The 18,137-nt window shown below is 37.1% G+C and overlaps 2 protein-coding genes across 8 annotated transcripts in view; one reads left to right on the top strand and one right to left on the bottom strand.

Moving 5' to 3' along the window:
- The window catches only part of cadm2a (cell adhesion molecule 2a), a 511,389-nt gene that overhangs the window by 211,015 nt on the left and 282,237 nt on the right, over window positions 1-18,137 (bottom strand). The gene's annotated exons all lie outside the window — the stretch shown is intronic.
- Window positions 1,220-17,800, top strand: LOC307152739 (uncharacterized protein). Of its 3 annotated transcripts, XM_079861636.1 has the most exons (6): window positions 1,220-1,449; window positions 6,704-7,183; window positions 13,250-13,543; window positions 13,724-13,851; window positions 17,144-17,250; window positions 17,356-17,800. In XM_079861636.1, exons 2-6 carry the CDS (start codon window positions 7,048-7,050, stop codon window positions 17,531-17,533), a joined length of 843 nt encoding a protein of 280 aa, XP_079717762.1. In that variant the 5' UTR covers window positions 1,220-1,449; window positions 6,704-7,047; the 3' UTR covers window positions 17,534-17,800. The 3 variants fall into 3 exon arrangements, with proteins under 3 accessions (XP_079717762.1, XP_079717763.1, XP_079717764.1); XM_079861637.1 differs by lacking the exons at window positions 1,220-1,449; window positions 6,704-7,183 and adding an exon at window positions 12,876-13,178; XM_079861638.1 differs by lacking the exons at window positions 1,220-1,449; window positions 6,704-7,183 and adding an exon at window positions 12,876-13,178 and having other exon boundaries at window positions 17,362-17,713.

Raw genomic sequence — 18,137 nt, 5'->3', positions numbered from 1 at the left:
AAGTGGTCAAGCGTATAACTAGACGCAGCAGGCGCGAATTTGACGCGCTATTCGCGTCCGGTGTGAACGCACAGTTATACTTCCTGGTCGCACTGGCGGTGACGTCATGGCTGTCGCCGGCTAATACGATTGCCGTGATTATACAGCACTTCAGTCATCAGTCACACTGAGGCGTTCCCCAAATGTGTCTCAGGACGCAGTGTGAGTTCCCTTTTGACAGGGAACTATAGTTTTATACAACTGATTATATAGGCTGAAGCCTCGAAGATCGTTCCCTTTACAATCACTAAAACGCTGTCGATTTGTCAGTGTATTGCGATCTCACAAAGTTCCATTATGATCAGTAAAGCTGCCAACAATGTACAATAAATTTCTTACTTGCATCCTGTTTAAACTTTGTTTGTTAATGAGAGGTTTCGCGAGACTGCATAACTCAGCATCACTGAATAAAAACATTTTGAGCGGTGAAACTTTGACTAACTTAAACACCTCTGATTGGTCATTGTGTTCAAGAAATCAACAACTATGTGTGTGATTGGCTACATTTCTCACCGCAGAAAAAAACAAGAACAAACGTTGAAAATACATAGATTAATTTGACGTTCTCCAGAGCGCAAACACAAATGCATGGGAGCATTTGCCAAATCCGTTTTGCCAATATATTATTACATTATCAGCTGAGGGTGCTCTTGCTTGAGTACCCATAGAACCCGTCAACCCGTAGAACCGGGACTGGCTAAAGCTGTGTGTAAACAAGGCATGGCTGCAGAGTGTGAGTTGCTCCGAAGGAGAGAAATTCTCCGGTACAGAAACAGAATTGATTACGTCGGAACTTATCTATACAACGCAGGCTACTATAATAATTTAACCGCTGGGCTCGTTACCAGGTTTCGTCACGTCACTGGCAATACTGTGTCTAAAATGCAAGTTCCTCAATATTAACTTCTTGTTTTTTTCAACTGTTGTTTGAACATTTAGATTCTATAAGCAAATCTTTTATATTACAATATATTCAATTTACAACCTGTCACTCACAACGATCCAATATCAAGTCCCGGCCAACATTTGTACTTTTTCAAGAAGCTGTTTCACATGGATATAGATCACAAAAGGAAGAAAAGACTATTGCAACATCTGTTTCATGCCGACTTTAAGGATCTGATGCAAGTTTTCACACATTTCACACAAGTTTGTTAGCCACTAGTTTTCAAAATAAGACGAGTGCTGATTACTTAAACACACAGGAACAAAATCATTCAATGTTTGACGGTTAAAGAGCAGACATGTTTGATGGTATATACTGTATGATGATGTGATCAAGACTGAGTCTGAGGGAATGAAGATACAGTAGAGCGAGTGTAGATTATGGTGGAAATGAGAGTGCAGATTGTGTGAGAGATCATGACTTCAGGACAGAGACGAACACACACCAACCACTTTAGTGTACAGGTAATTACATACATTTCTTTGATAATTAAAAAAAAATAAAAAAAAAATAAATAAATAAATTCATCACAGTTTGCACATTCAGCCATTTTTTCTATGGTGTTTCTGTGAAGATCAGAAACTCAAGAGCAGCTCCAGCGTGTTTAGAGCTTCTTTGTGTTCTTCTGATACAATTATAGAATTTTAAGTTAAAGTTACAGACATTAACTGACCATGTGTGTATGTTTTTTGAATAATCATTACCATGAGTCGTCCTCCTCATGAATGAAAAAACATAAACAAATATGTTTACTCAAGTTAGGAAGGTCATAATTTTAGGATTGTCATCTAAAGCAGGGGTGTCCATTCCTGCTCCTTGGCAGCTGAGTAAAGCTCCAGGCCAGTGTTATTTTAGTATCACTGATATCCTATTATTATTTTTAGTAATATTTTACTTTATTATTTGTTTTATTTTTATATTTTCCAATTTCATTTACATTTTTGTAAAAGTTTTTGATCACATTATAGTTTCTGATCACAAATGAACCATCCAAAACATGATGTTTTGGAATTAGCAGATTTGGGATGAGATGCGTACACACAAACACACTATGACCACTGGGTAAAAAAATTACTGAATTTAACTGATTATTCAAAAATGAGTTAAGTTAATGAAATATGTAAAGTTAATAAAGTTAAATAAAGTTAATAAAGTTATTAAAGGGGGGGTGAAATGCTCATTTTCACTCAATCTCCTGTTAATCTTGAGTACCTATAGAGTAATATTGCATCCTTCATATCTCCAAAAAGTATTTTGTTTTATTAAATTTTTAACATAAAGATAGGCTGTACCGAGTCTTTCCGGAAAAAAACGAGCGGCTGGGGGCGGGCCGTGTGGGCGAAGCTTAGCTGTGCTAACGCGCCAAGCTAGTGACAACACACAGAGACATTTGTTCAACAAACAGTTTTACTCACCGTCCGGTTCCAACGCACGACCGCGAATTTTTATCATTGTGACTGCTCGATCCTTAAGCATTAGACGATCTGCAAATCCGTAGATCTGGGCTTTGTTTATAAAACAATCATCGTCGAAATGCAGGGAACAAAAGTCTTACACAACTCCGTTTATGCTCAGGAAAACAAACTCCATCCACGGGTTCCTTAACGCTGGGTTCTTTGGGAATCTGTGCAGGGTTGTCTTGCCCTGGCAACCAAAAACACACTTCTTTGGTGACATTGACTTCCCAAAAGCCGGGCAGGGCGCTTTGATGGCAAACTGCTTTCACTCTCTTGCTCTGGTCTACGAGTGCGCGCGCGGCCGCGATCTTACCGGAGAAGTGCCCTTAGGACCCATATAAGGAAATTCCGCCCTATCTTACGTAAGACAGAGCCATACTCGAAAAAAACTTTCCGAAACTTGTGACAAACCGGAAGGAGTATTTTTGGAACAAAAATACTCCTTCAAACGTACAACTTAGTTTTTGAAACTTTGTCCATGTTTAGCATGGGAATCCAACTCTTTACCAGTGTAAAAAACTCAGTATGCATGAAATAGCATTTCACCCCCCTTTAATGAAATATGAATCACAGTCATTGTTGTTTCGGAGAAGATGTAGTGTTAGGCCTCGTTTAGACTGTCAGTCCAAATCAGATTTTTATGCAAATCCGATTGGAATCCAATCTAATGTTTGACTGTCCACACTGTTCATCGCAACTGTTCAGATCCGATTTGTGCATCCATGCTGCTCTTTCGTTTTACGGAATATCTGCAATGGTTTCTATGGCAATGGTGTTGCGTTGGTAGGCATACGCCAAAAACAACAACAACCACAACATGGAGGGGTTTGCAATAGAGATGTTGTCTTATTTAAATTTTACAATGCCGTCGTGCTGGACTAGGCTATGCGTCTTCTGAAGCAGCGGCAGAACCGGAGGCTGGTATGTACGGCTTTTTTCCGCACTGTTTCAAAATATGTCTCCGTTATGTTGTCATTTTCTGCTCGTCCGGCACTTTGCAAACACACAGTATCTTTTCAGCAGTGACTTTCAGCGTGTTTCCTATAACGTCTGACGTTTACATTTTACGTGGCGCGAGAAATTTCAAACATATTAATGTAGCTTGAAACAGATTTGTAAAGATTGGATTTCAGGATTGACAGTCTGAACGAGGCCTTAGACTTCTACATTGTCTGTCATTTCCGGACAGGGTCATACAAATTCTGTCATAATCCATTATTAACCGTCATTTCAATTTTCATATACTGTATGTTAATTATAATAAGCCATTTAATATGCTCCGTTTTTGTTCACATTTTCATTTTTATTCACAAACTTACAGGACAAGCATAAAGGCTATATTATGAGACTGTGGGTCACTTTTCATGTTTCATCATGAATGTTTGTCCAATAAATTGCAATAAGCTATGTGCTTTGCTACTTTTGATATGAAACAAAGTTTCAGCTTTCAAATTCAGTCTATTTTATTGCAAAATTCAAACATTCAATACCGTTGTGGCGCTCTTTAATGTGATGTGAGAGATCACTGTAGTGTAGTTCAAGCGAAGCGGAGCACGATTGAACGAAATAATTATTTATTACATTACAGAACAAAATAAAACATGAATGAACATCAGATTGAAAGATACAGTCCAACTTACCGAAATCCGTATCATGTCATGTAATCCCTCAATCAGTGTTTCAACCGCAGAAAGACGTCAATAAAACAGCTTGTAGACAATGTCACGTAACTCAGAAAAGCCATTCGTTGACCATTAAAGGGATTGTTCACCCAAAAATTCAAATTAGCCCATGATTTACTCACCCTAAATCCATCCTAGGTGTATATGATATTTACACTAATAATTATGATATTTAATTGATATTCAAAATAATGAATGAAAATGAGTGAATAAATTCAGACACTGAGTGGGCTAGAAGGGCTGTGGATGTCGTCATCTGCCAGGAAGCAGGGAATTAATTCAACACAAATCTCATGGGTTTCTCTAGCTCTAAAAGTTGATTGTACATCGGTTGTACATCAGTTGCCATTGTGGAGCATAATGGAATTAAATGAGTGCACTTTATAATGTCCACTATGGTTTTGGACACCACTACAAATGCCTCTCCCCTCAAATAGTGCACTATAAGGGGCAGTATGTTTTCACAGTATGTGAAATCTTAATCCATCTAATCAAGGATTCATTCAGGAACGAAACGGTTTATTATGAGAAGCGGAATGGTTTATTCTGGTTTGGCTTTATTTGGACCTACTTTTGTTGGCGGAGAAAAAATAGACAAAGTAACAGTGTCCAAAATGTAAGTTCCACATTATTAACTTATAGGTCATTTAAAGGGATACTCCACCGTTTTTTCATATTAAACTATGTTATTCCCTTAACTAAGACGAGTTGATACATACCTCTCTCTTCTCAGTGCGTGCACTAAATCGCTCTGGCGCGCGGCGACACTTTGATAGCACTTAGCAACTTCGACTTGGCGCAGTAATATCTTCACTCGTGAAAAATCCTCTCACCGGCCCCCGCTCCCTCTAGTGAAGATATTACTGCGCCGAAGTCGAAGTGCTTCCAAGCACTTGCTATGGTATTCCGCCATACAATATAGTTATCCATTTTACACGCTTAGAAAAGCGCAACGTTTTGTTTTGTGTCACCGTCCTAGGTCGAGTTACACTACGCGAGTAACTGTATTTAAATAGGGAAACCGTGAAGGTGTTTGGTAGCTTCTCTGCTTGGCCCATATTGAATGAACTGGGCTAAGCTAAGTGCTATCAAAGTGTCGCCGCGCGCCAGAGCGATTTAGTGCACGCACTGAGACGAGAGAGATATGTATCAACTCGAAAAGGGAATAACATAGTTTAATATGAAAAAACGTTGGAGTATCCCTTTAAACATGTTTGAATGCCTGTATCTGATGTTAATCTTGAACATTAATGCATGAGTATGATCTTTTTATCATGGTTTAAATGCTGTCATTTATTTCGTGAGAAGTGCTGATGCAATTACCATATGTCTGGCACTTCTGTATCTGTGCTGTGTGAACAGTAATAATGGCAAGAGACATACCAAAGTCCTTTTAGGCAAGTCGTGCCACTCGGCCGCCATCTTGGCAACGCCTCCGGGCAGCTATTTCGGACTAACAAGACCAGGCTCCTATCTAAATGAATGGGCAGAGAGTCAGAACTGCACTTTCACTGGTCACCGGGACATAAAAACTGCATGTATAGAAACAGCAGTAAAATATGATAAAAATCGCTGAAAAAGTTTGATGACTTTGCCCCAAAATAAGGTTTAAAATGCCTTTTTCCCCACAGGTTATACCTTTACTACGCATGCGCAAGGGTTCACGTTCACGACAACAAACTTCATTTACGTCTCTATCCAGAATGTTGTGCCAAGCACTTAAACAATTATATGTATTTAAATGTCTGAAACCTAAAATAAACATTATGTGGTTAAAACACAGTTGTGATATAGCCTATGACCAGTGCTGAGCGCGTCCGTCTTTGGCTCAGTGCGAAAGCACAGGTTGAATATGGCAGTTATGTCACGTCACTGTACATTCGCTCCTTAGTGGTCAGCTGCTGACTGTTAAAAGCAGATGATTGGCTTTCCAGCGGGAGGGGCGGGACATGTGCATACAACCGCCATCTTTGCCGTTACGGGTTTTCCTTATATAGTTGTATTGAGGATTGAGGAAGTGGCATGTCTCATATAAATTGTCTCTGGACATACTGAACATCATTGACGTGTTCAGGAAGTGACTTCAGGAAGTTGCAGAGCAGCTGCAGTGTTGTCGTTGCTGTGTTCTTCAAAACATCTAGCAAATGAGAATGACTTGGTCAGTCAAGATGGTGATGACAGAGGAATGTTTATTAACAGCCTTCAAATTCTTCAGCGTTTCTATCAATTCTATACACAATCTTTTTATATTATAAGGTTTACTAAATGATATATAAGACATATTAAATGTACATCCACAAGCACACCCACCCACGCACACAACATAGTGTAAAAGTGAGGTGGCTTTCGTTAGGGAATGTATTGCAAAATAGTGATAGTCATTTTTTTTTTATAAACGTGTATAGATGTTCTTTACAGATGGTTCTAAACTTACCATGTCAGTACCATGTCACTAAAGTCACCATGAAATCAAAATTGACATTTTTTATGTATTATAAATGATTTATTCACACACATCTTTTTTTAATGCATATGTCCTCATAATCTTTAATCAAAATAACTTCCCCTCCCTCTTGCAGTGACATCTCTTTTTTTCTCTGATGATGTGTTAACTGGCGCGAGGGCGGGACAACCTGTCACTCCCATGACATCACAGCAATAGCAAACCACAACCATCCAATCAATTCCAGATGGACAAATCATCAAGTCTACATTTTTTCTAGCTTGAGAAGCCGTTTCACTTGGATATACATCACAAAAAAAGAAGAAAAGACTATCGCAACTACTGTATGACAACCGATCTAATGTCACATGTTTTTGTTTTCACACGTTGACCACAATTTTTTTTTGTCTGACTTCTTAAACTCATCTACACAGGAACAAGGGAAACAATTGTTTAAAGTTTCACAGTTAAAGAAAAGAAATGTTAAATATGGGAATGAAGGGAATGAAGATAGATAGAGAGGAGATGACGGTAGTAATCTATGAGAGTGCAGATTGTGTGAGAGATCATGACTTCAGGACAGAGACAAACACACACCAACCGCTTCAGCGTACAGGTGAGTACATTCATTTTTTTTTTTTTTTTATAAAAACATCAGAGTTTGCACCTTCAGCCATTTAACATCATATCTCTGGTGCTCAGGAAGAGATTGTGTGAAGTTGCCATGCTCTTCTGATTCTATGATAGGATTTTAAGTTAAAATGAGACAATAACTAACCATTAGTCAATGTTTTTTTGGATAATCACTAAACCTTCTCATAAAGGAGCAAATATGTTTACTCCATAAATGTGATATCTGAAATGATTTTATTAACTGACCTGTGCACTGAGAACCTTAAACACTGAAGCACAGCGTCAGTCCATTGCTTGCCCTTTATCAATGTAGCAAACCTCAGATGAGGTCAGGTGTATTAGAGTGCTCAAATCAGAAAAGGAACTACAGAGAAATATCCAGCATTAGTGTGGTGTTATCATAACTGTTTCATGGAGGACCTGAGGCCTTCAAAGAAATGTTCATGAGAATGCTGCTGTATCTTTGTGTTGATGGAGAAACAGTAAAACCACAGACCATAAACAGCTGTTTCAGTCTCACCTTTACCGGCAAAGTGCTTTTAGTTACAATCATCAGCTTCTGTGGTACACAAAAAGGCAATGTTTTGAAGATTTCAAAACATGGGAACTTGAGAATTCAAGCTTGAAAAAGGACACAAAAGCACCATTAAAGATATCATAAAATATTATCACATAACTCTGGGGTTTATTCCAAGTCTTTAGTAATCCTACAATAGCTTTGTCCAAAGATCAAACTGAAATGTGAGTTTTAATTTATTGATAATGTTCTCCTGTGAGCTGTTAAACGCTGCAACTGAATCAGAAACAGAATGACACAACACAAGGAAGCTTGATTTCAATCTTTGAAATAAATTGAAAAAAGTAGCACAAATCAATACAATAGAATAAAGATACAAATAAAGAGAAATAAAGAGAAAAGTTTTTTAGGTCTAACACTAGTGTTCAGAAATACTACAGAACTTAATAAAGAAATCAAATGTAAAATAAAACTGGATAGTCTTTTAGTCCTGTATAAATGACATAAATAGGCGATTAATCGTGATTCCTTACATCTTTATCGCTATCTTTTGTTGTTTTATCAACATAAATGACAGACACTGCGGTCACTTTAAAAGCAAGTGAGTGCACGGATCCATTATACTGTTTTCATTTTGTTGAAGCGTGTTTTCTAGGGATGTGACGAGATCTCGCGAGGCTAAAATGTCACGAGATTTCTCGTCGAGTGAAAAGCTGTCTCGCGATATCGCCACCGCTACATTCACCACTGTCGTTTTGCTGTTTTTATAAAAATAAAAACCATTTTAAATTGTAAATTACTGCTCTGCTCATACAGCACGAGTTGCACAGTTCACTGATCGCGTGATGATGGCAGGGGATTCGTTGCGCAACAGAGCCTAAGCGTCTGATAAATGTCTTATCTTGTAGAATGCGCTCAGCACTGCCGCTCTCTATACACGGAGTACGTGTGATCACGAATTTAAAAGTGAAAGTAAAACACAAGCTCCCTGATGCGCGCAAATTAGGCTACATACAACAGCCTGTCTCCCAATATCAAACATATCTCTGGACTGTGTGGTTGTGGCTCTGGTCTCTGTTTTGGTCTCTGTTTGCACTTTGAATATTGAGAGAGTACTTTGATTATGGTTGCACTAGCACTTATTGTTTGCACTTAAAGGGATACTTCACCTCTGGAAAGATGAATGTGTATTTAAAATTGGTCATTTATGTAGAAGAAATGTGAAGAAATTTTTTAATTTGGAGCTTTCTAGACTGAGAAAAGCCAGAAAATGTATTTTTGGCTAATGTGGATGAAAGACAACAACTCCCAGAATGCACTTGCTTCGCTGCCCTAGGAGGCCACGCCTACCGGATAGAGAGCGCAGTTGAAAACAAGGTTAGGCTACCAGTGAGTCTCCGTGACGAGTCTGCCTGGGATTTCGAGATCGCCCAAAATGTCCGGGATTCGGCTTTTGCGTTCTACAGTCGCCATTCATCATGTTTACTGTGGCGAGCAGGACGAGGCTGAGGGCCGCGGGAGAACGGCGCGAGGCCGGTGGCGTCATTACTGAGACGGTCTCGTATCTCTCACGGAGGTGCGGGAATTTTCTTAGCAATGTTAAAACGCACATCAACCGATCACTTGTTTAGCGTTCATGTAAACACTACATTCAGATTCACCAATCGGAATGAATTCAGTTAGATTGAAACAAGAGGTGTGCATGTAAACAATGAATGGCGACCGCAGAAAGCAAAAGCTGAATCCCGGACATTTTGAATGATCTCGCCCGCCGGCAGTGTTGGGCAGTAACGCGTTACTGTAACTCATTTACTTTTGACAGTAACTAATACTGTAACGCATTACTTTTTAAATAAATTAACTCCGTTACCGGTACCATATGGTGCGTTGTCCGTTACTTTTTAAAATTAATTATGTGCGGCAGACCGGCAGTCATGGCGAGTCAAGTCGAGAGCAAGGCGAACAAAAGCGAGGCGAACGCCGCGAGCGCCCTTGAAAGTGCGCGAGAGAGACCGTTGGAGAGCGCGCTCGGAAGTGCGCGAGAGAGACCGATGTGTCCGAGAGAGACCGGTCTGTATGTTGGAGAGCGCGCTCGAAAGTGCGCGAGAGAGACCGAATGTGTTCGAGCATAATATAGTTTGTTTATAAATAAATTACACACTTCAGCATTTGAATAATATCTGTAGCATATTGGTATCATCTGCAATGTTTTAATTAGTTTACATATGAAACAAAACTCCAAAATAACCTGCAGAGAACGTTCCCAGAACACATCTGACCGGTTGTGAACACGTGCGGCAAACACGACTAGAATTTGGCTTAAATAGCCTCTGATGGTGAAGTTCTCTGTAGGTTATAGAAATAAACCCCCCCAAAATTATATTTTATTATTATTGTTTATTTTGGTACATTGTTCAGTATTATATTGAGAGCACATTTTGTTAAACTGCTTACTTTCGTGAGGAAGAAAATACTTCAAGTAGGCTAGTTGTAAAGGTGTGTGAGTTTTATCATTTTAATTTGCACTAAAAAGAGTGTATGTGTAAGTATATTTTTTTTATTACTGTTTATTTATTTTTGGTACATTTCTTAAGAAGCATCATTTATTTTTAGACTTATTTCTTGGCCAGTTGTTGACTGTGCAATAAATATTAAAAGTTCTAAACCTTCTATTGTTTTGTTGTTCCATAGTAAAGATAACATTTTAATATTTAAGGTAATAGGTGTCTCTCACAATGTCCCACACCAAATTAACATTAAAATAGTGTGAATTAGTGTACAATATTTTATAATAATAATTTATTCTATTTAGTGTCCATTTAATTCATTTAACTTTTTTTTTTAAGTAACGCAATAGTTACTTTCCCTGGTAATTAGTTACTTTTGTAATGATGTAACTCAGTTACTAACTCAGTTACATTTTGTGAGAAGTAACTAGTAACTATAACTAATTACATTTTTAAAGTAACTTGCCCAACACTGCCCGCCGGACAAGTCCGGGAAAAGGAGGATGGTAACCCCTACTACTCAGCTTTCTCCTACTACTCAGCTTTCTTCACAGAACAAGAGCCTGCAAGCTTAGCTTCCAAAGAAAGACGGCTGACACTGTGTGTACATTATGTGAGTGAGATCCCACCCTCTATGGGCGGGTTGAACAAATGCGGAACAGCCCCTACTACTGGCTGTAGTCTTTAGCCTCTGGCCAGAAAATCCTCAGATGACGCAAAATGACGATTTTTGCATCATCTGAGGATTTTTTCCAGACAAAAAATACATAAATCTCTCCTCTCAGGGAGATATGAGGGTGGAAAGCACGGTAATTCGAAAATACTACAGGTTTTCTACTAATACAAAGCTTAATGCTAAATCCTGAAGTATCCCTTTAAGACTGTTTATTTTTCCTATTTAAACTGTTTTTATTTCGGTTTAATTTGTGGAAAATTCAATTAGGAGGTCTTCAATTAGAAGTTCTGGAAGCTCATAATCCAGTAAGGTCTGAAGAGACTCATGTGAAATCATCCAGGAGAGAAGCCAGTCAGTTGAGTTTGCGGCAATACATTTTACAGTGCTTGTATATTGTTGTCTTTCAATGCATTTGATAATTCATACTCATAAAGTAGAGCTGAAATAACATTCATTATAAGATTATTAGTTAAAACATTTCAAAATGCACATTCACACTATTTTTACAGTCATGAAATTTGTCATTGAGGATTTCTATAAAATAGTTATCGTGAACCCAATGTCGTGTCTCGTCTCGTCTCGTGAGATAAGTGTCTTGTCACACCCCCAGTGTTTTCTCAGGTTACTGATGATGTACTTACACCGGTTTATGCACTATTGTAACCTAATTTTCTATAGCATGCACATTAAGGAAATTATATTTTATTTAAAACAACTTTTTCAAAAGTTAATGCACTTTAAAAAGTGAATGTCATTTCATTTCAATAAAAGATGCAATGCTTGATTTGGTTTATATTTGCTTATTGTGCTCGCTTGCGCCCTCTTGTGGGCATATGAGACAATACAGTGCTTTTTTCCTGTAACATAAGTATTGCCTTTAGAATGCGAATTTTGCTATTATCTAAGAAAGAAATTTGAATTTAGCTTTTCAGCCATTTTGACAGCCCTACTGCGGAGGAGCGCTTATTAGCTATTTTCACTCCCTAATATCTATTTTTTCACTTGTTGAATATCTTCTTTTTTTTTTTTTTTTTTTGCTGTTGAATTAATATTAAGACATTATGAATGCTAATAATTAAAACTCTTTTTTATTTTATTTTATTATTTTATTATTAAGCTAGTGCTTTATTGTCAGCCCCACAGTGCTACCAAACACTGTCTGTAGAATTTAGCGGCTCCGGTGCTGCTGCCCTCAAATGAAGTCTGGAATGGAACCCTGTGAACTTTAAAATAGAACTGCACATTGTAATTTCTGTAAGTTAAGTCTATTTATTACCAAGGTATTTGTCTGTAATACAGTCAAAAATCAAGGTACTGATTCTTGAAGCACACACACACACACACACACACACACACACACACACACACACACACACACACACACACACACACACACACACACACACACACACACACATGGAATAATAACACACACCAATACAGGAAAGATAGCACAGGACAGGAGCGATGGCAACAAACACACTTGTGCCATCTTTGATCGAAAAAGGCATATAAACACTTTAATCACATATTTAATTCCACTCTGACAAAGTAACTGAGTTCATGTTGACAACGTTACACGACATGAATATATTGATGTCAAAAACACTGAAATTGAGAGATTTTAGGTAGAGCTGCACAATTAATCATTAAAAGATTGCGATCTCGATTCAAACACCCACGTGATTTCATTTCTAAATGACAAAGATTCCGCTATACATAGCATAATAACATTTTTTTTTTTTCAGAATCATGGGAGAATTGCAATCTCCATTTTACTCACACACACACACACAAAAATCTTAATTCTCAATTTATCCAGAATTGTGCAGCTCTAATTGCGTCAAACGGATTCAAACGAATCAGTGGCATGTGAATGACATTTAAAAGAAGCATCACAACCAATAATTCAGTTACATTTTCTGATCAATTTAAGTTGAATTAAGACTTTTCAATCATGTATAATTTTCCTGTGCTAATTTGAAACCACACTACCACAATAGTGCCCTTTGTTGTTATGAAAATTAATATTAACAGACAGGATGTCACATGCTCTTGTCCTGTGACGTACTTTGCCACACATTGCCCACATGTCCTAAAATTTGAGTCTCAAAAGCAGAGGACTACAGTACAAATGCACACAGACAGTTGCCACCATTTACGCCCATGGCTAAGCAAGCAAACATGTCTCAAATGCCTGTTTATGGCAATATAAACACTGCTGGATCGAGGGGTATGAACAGACAAACAGAGAGAAACCAATCACCTCAACACACAGGTACAAATACAAACACGTTCTGAAGTTTTAAGGAATTAAGAAACATTTATTTTCATGTCTGCCATTTTCAGGAAGTGATTCTGTGAGGAACAGAATCTCCAGAGCAGCTGCAGTGTGTTTGGTGTTGCTGTGTGTTCTTCTGCTGACTGCAGTCATAGTGCTGTGTGTTCACATCCATACAAAGAGCACAAACTACACAGAAGAGAGAGATCAGCTACTAACCAACATTACCAACCTGATAGAAGATAGAGATCAGCTACTAACCAACATTACCAACCTGACAGAAGAGAGAGATCAGCTACTAACCAAGATCAACAACCTCACAGAAGAGAGAGACCAGCTAAGACATAATCTTCAGAGTTATGGTAAAGTTTCTATGTAGTTATTTGCTATACATCTATACTTTTTTTAAAGCATGATAGAGTTGGGTTGTGCTCTCAGTAACTTGCAGGGTTCATAATCTATGAGTTTACTATCAGTTATAAGTTAATGACAGGTGAGTGTAATGGGAATAAAGATCTAACAGCTAAACTGGTTGTTTACAGGTGGATGGACTTGCTATAAATCCAGTTTTTACTACATGCCGAATGAGAATAAGAGCTGGACTGAGAGCAGAAGATACTGTAGAGAGAGAGGAGCAGATCTGATCATCATAAACAACAGAGAAGAACAAGTGAGTGTGAGAAAGAATAAAATGTGTGTGTGTGTGTTTTATAGTAAAAGTGCAGCTGTTTTAATTTGAGCTTCTATGTTTCATGGCAGGTAAAACTAAAACAATTGCAACTTTTTTTTTTTATACTGCGGAAATATAACTAATATGTAGTTATAGGGTAAGTGGTGCTTGTTTACATCTTGTTCTATTCCAGGTACAATAAAAATGCATAAACACAATCTGATATCACTTACTCTGAAACCTTTATTTGAAAAACAATGCTGAAGTCCTGACAGAAAGTAGCCGGTTTTGTCCCCATTTAATTTTTTCGCTTGCTTGGCTCCTCTTGTTCCTTTTCTTTTTCTTTTTTTCCACTGATTAAAGGTACAGTCTGGAAGAATGACAACTAGTGGTGGAAATAGTTACTGCAGTCCAATTCAAAATATCTGAGATATTACAGTATATATCATATATTATATAAATATATTATATATTATTATATAAATATCTGAGTCTGCTCCTCAGACTGGACGGCGCTCACACGGGTTGCCAGTTTCAGCACACGCAACAGGAACGAGCGCAATGGACAATGGAAATTTCCAGATTGGAGTGCAGTATCACAGACCAAAACAAAAACAAACATTCCAGCCTGGAAACACACATTTCAAAGTAAAATAACTGGCTGTAGAAGTGTTTTTCAGAGAAACGAGTATGTGAACTTAGCATGTTTCCACAATATGTGCAAACATATAATGGTATTTTTATGCTTTAGTAGAATGAAAAAGTTACATACAGCACCTTTAATCTTAAAAAGGAATCCCACGTCTCTTGTTATTCTGTATTATGTATTAAACCCAGAAATGTTCTCACCATTTTATCATCTTTTACCCTCATGCCATCCAAGATGGATACAGCTTGCTTTCTTCAGATGAACACAAATGAAGGTTTTTAGAAAAATAAATAATCTCTGGGAAATTCCAATAAAAAGAAATTAAATTATTAAATAATATATATATAAAAAAACTTTATTTGATAATGTATTCTCAGTGGAAATACATATAAATGCAAGCTTATGGGTTCCTAAAAGTTGAAGCATCAAACAGCCCACACACTAATAAAGACGGTAATCCATACGACTCCAATGAATTAGAGGTCTGCAAGACTGTATGAAATATTCTTATATGGATAATATTCTAAACATTATACATCGCCTACACAATACGCGATTACGTGAGTACGACACGTGTGCAATCCTTTAGCATACAAGTGACAGTCGACCATGCAGAGCATCAGGGAGAAGTTGAAGAGGAGTTTTTAAAGTTCCCAATGCTTCAGGAAAAGCTGCATTTTAGACGAGTTTTGATTTGATTACAACAAACAATGAGCCTGAAATCTTCAACAGTGGATGTTATTCTTTTTCTTTACTATACTTGTGAATAAACAGTGAATGATGACCAATGTACATGTAGCATAACGTCACTCAGTTGAATAGAGTTTTCAAATATTTTTTATTATTGTTATTATAACGTTAGCCAGTTGGCCAAGAGTTCTTTGAAACATTGTTCTTCAGTAAAGTTACTTAACATAAAAAAAGGTAGGCCGTAAATCTTTATTTACTTATTTGCTGCTGGATCACATAGCTTGGCTATATAATATTCTCTACAGCATGCTTATGCTTCTCTGTAATGGACAGTCTGTATTAATATTTGTGGGCATTAATGTCAGTGGTGGTAGTTATATTTGAGGCCTATAATAAAAGTTTACCTCTTAGTATGCGTGTGTGTGTGTGTGTGTGTGTGTGTGTGTGTGTGTGTGTGTGTGTGTGTGTGTGTGTGTGTGTGTGTGTGTGTGTGTAGCAGAGACAGTGCGCCATCAGTGTGAGGTTAAAGTGATATTGATGTCAGTCTCGGGAAGAAGCCAAGCAAGAGAAATAAAAACGTGCTACTTTCTTTGGTATTTTTTATGAAAAGTTTATTTAAAAAAATGTTTTAAATGAATAAGATGTGTAAAAATCTGTTTTGAATGAAGTTGTTTTTCAAATAAAGTTTTCAGAGTCAGTGATATCAGATTGCGTGAATGAATTTTATTGTAGTTACTATTTAACTTCATGAAACAAGAGGGTCTCAAGCACCACTTTCATTTACAGGCCGTGGATGTCCCACTTACCTTGTTACTTCATGGAACAAGTGTATATTTTCCAAGTAATAAAAAATAAAATAAAATAAATAATAGTACTAGTAATAATAGTATAATAAGTATCCCTTAGTTCTAAAATACCTAAGGCATCTTTACACAGAAAAAGCCACACAGAAACCAAATCTGAAGCGGCATAAAATCACAAAATTTGCATTTACACAGATTTTTTATTGCTTCTCTGAAGCGGCAGAAATGCATTTACACAGGAATTAAAATCACGGGAATCAATGTTTTGAACATTATTATTTTAAAACTACAGTTTTAACAAAGTATTATAAAATATTTAAAAAATAATTAAATAAAAAAATAAAAAAAAGTGAAAGAAGAAATTATGAATTATTACATAGAGTAGATCACCACAGGAATAAAAGAGGTTGAACGTTTTTTTGTTTTTTTCAAAGATCCAGAAAGCATGAACAATTCTGCTAGCGTTAGCGTTTCAGGCAGGAAAATATCGTGTGGGGGTGAAATATCGTCCTCAAGGAGATGATTTTTGGAATATAATATTTCAATGCACAATCATAGTGACATAGCCAAATAAGCATTTACCGTATCTGAGAGAAATGTAGCAGCGCGTTGATCTGCCAGTCTCTTCAAAGAAAGATTACAAACATCGAAAGCCAACTGATAACACACATTGATGACTCAGTTATTTTGGTGGTTTGCTTCACTATGTGAGTACAGGACTCTTTTACTTCACTGTCCCTTGTTGACTGACATTTTTTTTATTTGGCTAAAACAATATTGGTCTATATGTTTTGTCTCCCTCTTCTTGATTCTCGCACCATTTGAGCTGACAGGTTGCTTTAGGTTGTCATGACAATGACGTAGTTTAGGGCGGCACAAGTTTGCGTTCATTTACACTGAGCCAAAACAGTAGCAGAGTCGCCTTTGATACTAAGGGGCTGAGGAGGGTGAGACCCAGCATATTTTAAGTCTGCTTTTATGCACCATTGTGTCTTTACACAGAATTATGAGCAGACACAGAGCCACTTTAGAGCAGCCTTAAGTCGACTGTGTAAAGATGCCTTTACAGTATAAATAACGTGTTAATTTTCCTGGTTGTTACCCCTTTATTTCCTAAACTTTACATATTGCAACTGTTTCATCTCCTCAGGATTTTGTGAAGAACATGGCTGGTTCTGCTATAGTCTATATTGGTCTGACTGACATTGATGTGGAGAACACATGGAAATGGGTTGATAACAGCACACTGACCTCTGGGTGAGAAAACACTGAACTGAACTGATTATTATCTAATAAATGATTCTTACAGTCAGTATCATATCACACAGAAATCAGCACTGAACATCTAATGCTGATCTGTAGTTTCAGCTTCTGGGCGTCTGGAGAGCCTAATGGAGGTAGAAGAGAGAACTGTGTTGTGACTGTGGCTGTGGCTACAGTGCCAGCGTGGGGTGATAGAGTAGGGTGGCTTGATGTTGACTGTAACATACCTTTCAAATTGATCTGTGAGAAGAGTATTTCACAACTCACACTGCCATAGACACATCACACACCTTTTTTGATGCAAGTTTAACAGAACAAAACTTTTGTAATAATTGATTATTATCTGAAGCAGTGTTTCTCAACCTTGTTCCTCGAGGACGCTCTCAACAGCACATTTTGAATGTCTCCTTTGTCAAACATTTCATGTCCTGGTGTTTCTTGTAAAGAGCTGATGAGTTGTCTAAAGTCTAAATAGAGAAAATTTGATTGATGTTTTGACAGCTTTTTGTTTTATTGTTATTCTGTAATAAACTAAATTTACTATAAAACATATTTTTGTTTTGAATACCCACATCCACTCATTAAATATTATTAACAAATGATAAAAAATCCACATTTTATGTACTATGACTATGACAGAACACACATGGAAAGTGGAAATTATTTAGTAACCAAAATAAAATAAAATAAAATAAAATAAAATAAAATAAAATAAAATAAAATAAAATAAAATAAAACAGAATAATGTTGTCTAAGATTAAGTTGGACAAAATTTAACATACAGTATTTATAAATTGTCTATTTACACTAACTTGTGTTCACATTTGTAATTTGTAGTTACTTGGTTCTTTTGGTTTGTATATCTTAGTAATATGCATGTT

This window comes from Squalius cephalus (assembly GCF_949319135.1).
Source record: "Squalius cephalus genome assembly, chromosome: 24".
Lineage (NCBI taxonomy): Eukaryota > Metazoa > Chordata > Actinopteri > Cypriniformes > Leuciscidae > Squalius > Squalius cephalus.
Note: the sequence above shows the minus strand (reverse complement) of the source record. Positions and strands in the feature narration are given on the sequence as shown.